Source organism: Lepidothrix coronata, unplaced genomic scaffold, assembly GCF_001604755.1.
Source record: "Lepidothrix coronata isolate B3197 unplaced genomic scaffold, Lepidothrix_coronata-1.0 Scaffold246, whole genome shotgun sequence".
NCBI classification, from domain to species: Eukaryota; Metazoa; Chordata; class Aves; order Passeriformes; family Pipridae; genus Lepidothrix; species Lepidothrix coronata.
In genome coordinates, this window is record NW_016690426.1 from 899,763 (window position 1) to 908,740 (window position 8,978).

Consider the following 8,978-nt stretch of genomic DNA (forward strand, 5'->3'; position numbering starts at 1 on the left):
GGAGGTGTTTGGGAGCCTGGGTGCAATAGGAATATGAAGGAACTGCACAGTGGTGGAGATGGAAAGGAGCTCCAGAGCAGAGGCAGAACTGTCATACTCTCAGGGATGGAGGCTGGTCGGAAATATTGACCTGGGGGACACAGGGGTGAGCTTTGGACCAAAAGGGATTTTGGGTGGCTGGAAGGAAGGTGGCTCTGGCTGAAGGACAGAGGCTGTGAGAGGACAGGGCACCAATAGTGGGATGGGGCAGCACCAGAGGCAGTGCAAAGGGGGTGATGGGGGGAACTGAGCACAGAAGGGGCCTGAGGTGACATTGGGTGGTGAGTGACTGGGGCAGTACAAGATGCAGGATCCCCTGAGATGTCTCCTTCCCACCTTCCCCACTTTTCTTATCAGAGGTGAAGACGTAGGGAGGAGGGTGGGTGGCCTCAAAGGTGCTCTTTGTAGGAGAGGGTCACACTGCACCAGCTCCTGCTCCCCCATCCCTGTTTTGATGGATCAGAGCCCTGCTCTGGTCCAGTGGTCACCTGCATCCCAAAGCAGTTTCCCCCTCTGGAGTATGCCAAGCACGAAGGGAAACAGCTCTGGGCTGTGCTTGCTGGGGAAAGGGAAGTGATAAGGGAGGTCAGATACACCAAGGCAGTGCTGTGCAACCCCAACACTGCACTTTCCCTGTAAAGCACCTTTAGCATCTCCATTATGGATAAGAGGAGCTGGATTCTCCAGGGATGGCACAGTGAAATCCCTTTTCACCGGTGACCAAAGGGGAAAAAATTGCTATATTTGGATGATAGGCATGTCTTGAGAGAGAATTTAATGCTGTTAGGAATGCCCTGTAATCCTCCATTTAATCGTGATTGGCAAACCAACCGAAGAACTGTTTCATACTAAATAGTGCTGAAGGAAATCACAAGCAGAGGAGCCCACAAAAGTAATGTTTTCAATTTATTTATATAAACAATTGCATTTTAGCAACATCGTTGTCCTACAAAAATAAAGTGAAAAACTATTCACAGAATTTTCAATAAATAATCTCAGACATACACATTTATCACGAGCAGGTTGAACCCAGCCAAACCCAGCAGGCCGGGTCCCATCACAGACAGTGACAGTTGAAATGTGGCTGCAGAGTACAAAATGCAGAGTGAACAGGATTCCTTGCTGAAGCAGCTTGTAACTTAACTCCAGTGACACGCTCTGAGGACTTCCTCTTTGCCTACCCCAAAACAACTAGATCTGTCCAGACTTGCCTCCCCTCGCGAGCCCAACACTTTTCCTCAGTTAACAGCAGAAGGGTGCTCTGAAGGGTGTTCCAAAGATGGAGCTCATTGACAGGTACGTGGTGAACAAGAGTCCGAGCAGTTTTCACTCTTTAGCAAGTGCAGCACCGACCACCTTTGGGTACAAGGTGATTGAAGGTTTTTCCTTCTTCGTGCTTCAAACAGAAAAAGGAAAACAAATGCCCTTCTTGCTCCCAAAGCATCCATACCAAAGACCAGCCCAAGTCAGTCCCTGGTATCGATGGCTGCAGGAGATCTTGGTTCAGCTGTCCATGGCAACGAGACCTACACAGCCAAAGGTCAGCACTGCCTCTACACAGATCAATGGAAACACAAGTCACAGACAAACTACACTATTGCCACAGTCCTTACAGTGCACAAGCCTCTACAAGTGCGTGAGAGATTCAGATGAGACAGAAAACTCAAGTCCTTTTCCACAAGTAGTCAAGGAATTTTGGGCAGGGGCACAGAGTACCAGGTTGCTGCTCTATTCCAGTCTGAAGTGACATTTTCTTTTTCCCTATAGTTCCCCAGCTGTTTTTATGGGAAGATCATCTTCTACATTTCCTCTCTAGAAATTAAAAAAAGATACCCTTACATGCAAAGTCTGAAGTGCTGGTACAAGATCCTGTGTAACTTATGTGCCCAGATGAGACTAGATATTTTAGTGCTGGATCAGGACAAATATGACCTTTTGTGCTAGCCAGTTTTAATGAAGCTTAAGCCAATTACTTAAAATGCCTCTGTTTATAAATTATAAATAAAACATTATCCCTCCTCCCCCAATAAGTAGAACTACAAATTCCATGTACAACTTGTGTACACAGACATAAGCACCTTCAAGGCTCTGTGCCCTGAAGTGCTGCTAAATCTACTCTGTGTTCTGCTTTCTGTGTGTTTGCACAACTGCTCAGCTTTCACTGCTCCCCAGTAATCCCCCTGTTTTGGGAACACAAAGCTAAACCAGAGCCACAGCCTAACTACAGCTACACTGTCCTTCTGTCCTTGGAGGGACAGACATCAAATTATCAAGTAAACCAGAGAACTACAGCTATGAAAAGAATACCAGTACCCTGGGCTAAGTTTAAGACCTCCCCAAAGTTACACAATAAAACCAGCTGTATTCCAACACAAGCAGCCTTGCATTGCAGCCTAAGAGTCAGTTATTGCTAAGCTCAGTACCTCATTCTCACCCCCTCACACAACTAATACTTCTGTGACACACGCTTCAAAAAGAAGTAGAAGCCAAGAAAAGCTCTATTTTCTTTAAAAAATTAAATAATAAAAAAGTATTTAAAAACAGTTAGTTTTCATGTAAATCCAGAAGTGGAGTTACACATAAGGAACATATAAATTATGATACAAAGTGCCTTATCAGCAGTGAAGGAGAGGTAGTATCAATGACAAATGCAATGCATTTTCTGACCTTTCATAAATAAGTGAGTCTCAAGTATATGTATTTTTTCATTAATCTTTGAGTTCTCATACTGAATTCATAATCTCTTCTGGCAGTTTTCATTAAGTCAGATTTTTCTTGTTCTTTTAGGTCAACAGCTGTTTTCGAGTTTAAGCTGCTGAAACAAAAACTTGCCTTTGTAGTGTTATGTGACCTATGAAAACCACCAGACAAAGCAGACAAAGCCACCACCACCCCGCTTCATCAAGTATTAAAACAACATAAAAAAAAAAAAAAAAGAGTTGGAACCTTTGTCCACTTTGGAATACATAGTTCTGTTACAGAAGATTTTAAACAAGGGATTCACCACTGTCCAGCTCATACAGAGAAAATCCCTTTTCGTAAATGGAAGCCTTACCTGAGTAAGGAATCTAAGGCAACCCCCACAATGAAGATGCTCAAGTGTTTTTTTTTTCCCCTAGTTTTTAAATACTAAGCCATAAATAGAATAAATAACACAGTTAAATAAATAAATAGGTGGGTTTCTACAACTCAGCAGAGCGCTCTTTCAGCAGTAGTGTGGGGTTGATATCTTCCATGGCTGTTTTTGAGGTACTAACGTTAATGGTCGCCTCTGTGGGTTCAGGACTTAGGATGTGGAAGGCAGTGAAGGGACAGCCCTTGACATTGTCGCAGATGAGCTTTTGCAAGGAGGCAGTGTTGATGATGTCAAAGCCCACTTTGCCACCGAAGGTGCTGGGCTTCCAGTACTCAGGGGAGCAGATGGCATTGCCCATCAGTCCCTTCAGGGAGAACGGGGCTCCCATCTCCACCATGGTTTCTCCAAAGATGGCACCTGGGCGTGGCTTTTCCACCAGAAGGCCTGGGTACAGCTCCATGGCATCAATGTCTCCATACAGCTCCTCCAGCTCAGCTGCCATTTCCTTTTCTCCTGTAACGAGTAAAAACCATTAGTGGAAAAATCCTACTTTACTCACAAGACTGTCCTGCTCAAGTCCAGTAATAATAGTGTAGGACTCTGTGAGCCTTTTAAGGAAGTGGCCCTCATTTGCTCTGAAGGATGAGAACTGTTACCTGTAAGTTCTTCAAAGGATCTGAATGGTTTCAGCATGAAGCGTTTCCTGTACTCGTTCAAGGACTGGTATCTCATTTGCCTGCTCTGGTCAATTGAAGCCTTGGCCACTTTCTGTACTGCAGCAGGAACGTTCTTCCCACCAGCAACCTGGTTAATCAAGATGAAAAGTAGTAAGATCTTCTGATAGGAGTCATGAGGAAGCTGTGCCTTTACAGTCTGTGATTAGTTTTAAATAGCTTTATTCTATTCCCTTGTCCCATGCCCAGCTTATGCCTCTCTTGGTTCACCGGCAACTTGAGGAAGCACCTACCCTGCCAGCACTTTGCTTGGAGAAAGATTTCACCATGTGGGAAAGGCCGTGCTCCAGCATGATGGAGTTGTTGTAGAGGAACTGCTGGAAAGTGTACTCCTGGTCGTGGATCTGGAAGGTGTCGGGCAGCAGCGGGTGCCAGTGGTACAGGGTGTTGAACTCGGCTGCGATCCGGTTCTGGTACTGGAACCGCTGGTTGAACAGCAGCTCGGGGTCAAACTTGAGCTTGAAGTGGTACCCACTCAAGTGCTGCACATAGTCCTCAATGACAATCTTGATTGTCTCTCCTGGGGGACAAAGACACAGCAGAGAATATTGGCACTGGTTCCCTGAGAAACTTCAGGCGGTGGAGAAAACACCCTTTCTGAATTGTTCTAAAAAATGCTGTATTGATCAGGGCAACAAACACTTCAACGTTCTGTAATCTCTCCTAGAAAGCAATTCATCTATTTTATGTGACTAAGGGGTGGAACAGTACTTAAAATCCCAGGAGCTTTTGGCTGTGGTAGTGAAGTGCTTTCTATAGCTTGCTTTCCCACTCCCACACAAGATGCAGTTCCTTGTACCCTCCCCAGAACAGCACACAGCAGTATCTACACTGTGTTCAGTCACAGGATAGAGGGAGGGGATAATGAAGAAAGTTGATGTCTGAAAGCAAATCTTAGCTTCTGAGCCACATCATACAACTGTCTTGGTTTACAGTTTCAGTTTGGGCAAGGTCTTTTCAAGCTTGGAGTACATCACCTCTCACACAGGATGAAATACCACTGAGCAGACAATTAGATAAGAGAAATATGTGGAGTTATGTTTTACATAACCTCCTGAACTTTAGACTTAATCACAGCCTTTCTTTTAAAGCATACCTGAACTGACTCAACCCTAGGGGGAAAAACCCAGATCTGAGAGCCTGAGGTCATGTAGCCTCACACGCTTTCTCTGAGAAAGGAACCTTCATTTACTGCCTTTTCACTGCTTTCAGTTCTGCTTCCCTTAGATAAGGGAATCGAGTATCCCTTAGCTCAGTTTTCTTCAGCTCTGTCTTCAGCAGAGCTGGGGGAAGCTGTACCTCAGCACAGCCCCGGTGACGGGCCGCGAAGGCGCCGCTCACACGCCAATTGATGCAACAGCTTCCCTCTTACTCCACCTCAGAGAGAAGGTTCAGCTGCACGTAGGTGAGGTGACACCCACCTATCAAGATGAGCCTGGTGGTTTGGAAGAGCTGCTCGTCGTCCCACTCGGGGTGCTCCCGTTTGAGGACGTCGCAGACGCGGTTGTGCTCCCGCAGCCAGATCGTGGCGTACATCATCAGGCCTGGCACCAGCCCGAACACCTCCTGCCCCACCGAGAACCGCAGGTGCTCCGGCACGTGGGGGGGGTACAGCATCTCTGCCTGGGTGTCCTTCACTGTTGGGGGGTACATTTCTCCATCGATCATCTGCCAGGGAGGGAGGAAGAATAAAACAAGAGGTGTGAGCTACGACGCTCAGGAGTTAAGCTGCGCTCTGTTAGCACTGACTTCAGTCTCGCGCTTCAGATCAACCCTGCACAGAGCACTGATTTAGGAAATACGTCATCCAACAAAAAGGCAAGAATTTTGAGGTATGACATACCTGGTATTTCAGCTTTCCATCCTTTCGGAGTCTCAGTTTAAGTTGCCTCTCCAGAGTCTCTCCATAAATGTGGTTCAAGTCAACCTAAAAAAGAAAAGCATTTGGAACATGAAGCCAACCTGCATTTTTTGCTATTTTAGGATAGGTCCCACTTCTATGGATGCCAATAGGAGCTCACCCCCTAGATGTTTACCTTTTAATTATATTGCTGCTACCTTATAAGTATCAACCACTGATACTTAAGATGAAGCCAAATTATTTCCTGGCAACTGGAGCCATCTCTGCGTAAGAGGGGGTTGTGAAATTGCCAATTTAAAAGGACTCTGTTTAAAGTGTCAGCAACTTTCTATTATGCAGACAGCTCTCTGTATATACAGACACAGTTTACAGCTTTGGTGTAGATACACAAATTACCCTTACAGTGAAGAACTTTGTCTAAAGGCTGCCTGTTTTTTAGGTGAAGATCCTAAATCCAAGTCTGCTTCTGAAGTTCTTTTTAAACTAAGCCTATTAGCAGTACACAAGATGCCTTAGGGCTGGATATAGCTCTTTGGAAGTGACAGAGTCCAGGGAAGTTTTGGATACTCACTAGCTTTAGGTGAAAGCAGATTGTTGGGAATAATAAGAGTCATCACTGGGCAGGTACTTTAAACAGAACCACTTGCACAAAGCACGCGGTTCTGACCCGGGAAGAGATGCTGTGGAGTGCTGGGATCTGGCCTAAGGAGAAGTTCTGGGAGGGACAATCCCATGGGTTTGTGGCACATGTGTTTGTGTGCACAGGTGTTTGTGTGCCCTGGCAACCTGCAGGATGCCATTCCAGCTGCTCAGTGGCTCCTGAGCACCAGGAGCTGTGTTGGTTGCAGAGCTGTGACGTACCCCGTGGCCAAGGCCTTTGGTGAAGCCAGGTCCCTTCTTGTGGTCTGTCTTGAAGAACTGGTGAGTGAAGTGCTGGGCAAAGAATGTGAACATCACATTTGTGCCTTGTGGGTCGGGAATAAACTTTCTCCTTAGCAAAAACTTCTCCACAATCAGCTTCGAGTCTGGGAGCTCCTTCTTACCTGTGAGAGAAAGAAAGAGTGAGATATTCAAGACAACTCTTTATGTCATACTTAATTTTGTTCCTAACAAAAAGGCTTAAGACTTGCAATGTAACAGTGAAGGACAGCAGCATAGAAATAAGGGGAATATCTGCTTTTCTACGCTCACTTTGATGATTTTATTAGAAACTTTTAAGTTCCCTGCTTTTAGCATGCGACTCAGTAATGAGAACCAGAAGAATTATCTTTTAGGTCTTCACACAACGTATCCAAAACATGGCTATTCTTCAAGTCTCCTACACTGAAAAAAGTTACAGACAAGGAAGTCTTATAGGAATTTCTACTTTTCATCTTAAAAAATACTAAAAGTGAACATTATACATCTGGTTTATTCCTTACCTTTAACACCCATCGGTGTTGGACAGTCAAGTCCTACAGGTGGAAGGGATCTTGTGTAGTAGGAAAGATTGGAATAAGCTTCCCAGCTTTTATAACTATAATCAGTATTGTAAGTTGGTGGGCTGTCAATCAAGTGTGATCTTGCTGAAAGACAAAGAAGTCTTTGATTACTTTCAACTGTACATTTTAGTCTCAAAAAGTAAATCACAAAGCCAGATCTTTTCCATATACTTGGCAGCAGTTGTAAATTCCACAAGTATCGGGCACTGATGTTAAATAGGATTACAGTTACTGAGTAACAGGACTGGGTCCTGGCTTATCAGCTGGATCGCACTATTAACATGAACAATTTGGAGCAAAGTTTATGCTGGTAAAATCCTGGATTCTAGCAGAAATTAGAGCAAACTGCACTTTAGCATGTTTCATACAGGTCTGCATCATGCAGAAATCTGGGGGTTTGGGTTGTGTTTTAACCCTAGTGCAATTTAGGCTGTTTATTTTATATACAGACTAATGGGGAGCAATATTCTAGAGTCCCATGAGTTAATTCTGCCAGTTTTAGGAGGACTGGTAGAGAGAATTCACACTTACACGTTAGCACGTATCTCATGATAGCATCCCGCAGGAAGGGAATGTTGTTGATGATATTCCAGACTCCTTGGAAGTGCGTGAGGATGTAGTGGACAGTGTTTGGCGATGGTTTCAGTGTTAGCCTGAGCCACGTGAAGAATTCCGCTGCGAGCAACAATGGAAAGGTTATTACAAACCAGCTATTGAGAGCAATCTGCAGTGCTGGAGTGGGGTTATCGATTTAACTCCTGTGAAGGGAGATTTAAGGTACTCACGCGTGGTGCAGTTTTCCCCGTAGAAGCCCGTCCTCGTGCAGTCGCACTGGTAGCGATCGGGTCCCGTCGTCATGCAGACCCCTCTGTTCTGGCAGGGGTGGGAGCAGCAAGGGTTGGCTGCAAGGGAACCAGAGCTCCATTAGCATCTCACGCGGCCACACCGGTATTCCCGGGCTTTACACGCGGAAGGAGAGCGCCCTGGAGCGCAGTGCTTATCGAGGAGGCATCAGAGGGAGCATCCATCCGCAGCAGCCTTCGGGCTACCAGGGAGCAGCTTTTAAAAGCGCAGGAATTCGCCTCCGCTTGCTGACGGCAATAAACCCCCCCCGGAAAGGGGGATGACCCCTCACAGCCCAACGGGGGCCCGCCACCCCTAGATCAGACATTAGAGCGATCACAAGAGAGCAAGAAGCATAAAAAGGAAAAGCAGTGAATTAATCCACAGCGCGGCTGTAACGCGGAGCAGGGCGGTGCCGGCAGGACTCACCGGCGTGGCCGGCGGCCAGCAGCGCGGCCAGGAGGGCGCAGGGCAGCAGCAGCATGGCCGTGTGCGGGGCTGTGTGCGGGCTGGGCTCGGCTCGGCTCGGCGGGGGCTCGGCAGCGCCGCGATCCAGTGCCGGTCCCAGGTGCGCCGCGGCGTATTTATGCCGAGCCGCGGCTCTGAGTCACCCCCCGCCCGCCCATCCGGAAACTGCCATCACGGAACGAAAGCTTTCACCGCGCCCGATCGCGCCTCGGCCGCTGCCGCGCCACCGCCACCGCGGCCGCCGTGAGGGAACGCCGTGAGGGGCGGGAGGAGGCGCCTGGCGGGGGCGGCCCGCCGGCCCCCTCAGGGCAGGGAGGTGCGGGCAGCTCGGGGGCGCCGGGCGGCTGCCGCCCCTCAGGGCTCACAGCGCCCCGAGTTCGCCCCGCACTGTTCAGACTCAGGACTCACAGCCCCCCGAGTTCGCACTCAGGGCTCACAGCCCCCCGAGTTCGCACTCAGGGCTCACAGCCCCCCGA

The 8,978-nt window shown here is 47.5% G+C and overlaps 1 protein-coding gene across 2 annotated transcripts; it reads right to left on the reverse strand.

Annotated features, from left to right (window-relative positions):
• Positions 1-953: 953 nt before the first annotated feature.
• On the reverse strand, positions 954-8,566 carry PTGS2 (prostaglandin-endoperoxide synthase 2). Of its 2 annotated transcripts, XM_017834936.1 has the most exons (11): positions 8,464-8,566; positions 7,977-8,093; positions 7,723-7,866; positions 7,132-7,275; positions 6,572-6,753; positions 5,693-5,776; positions 5,271-5,517; positions 4,083-4,369; positions 3,772-3,919; positions 3,297-3,628; positions 954-1,851 (listed from the first exon to the last, which is right to left on the reverse strand). In XM_017834936.1, the coding sequence occupies exons 1-11, from the start codon at positions 8,516-8,518 to the stop codon at positions 1,801-1,803; spliced, it is 1,791 nt and encodes a 596-aa protein (XP_017690425.1). In that variant the 5' UTR covers positions 8,519-8,566; the 3' UTR covers positions 954-1,800. The 2 variants fall into 2 exon arrangements, with proteins under 2 accessions (XP_017690425.1, XP_017690424.1); XM_017834935.1 differs by having other exon boundaries at positions 954-3,628.
• Between the last annotated feature and the right edge of the window lie 412 nt (positions 8,567-8,978).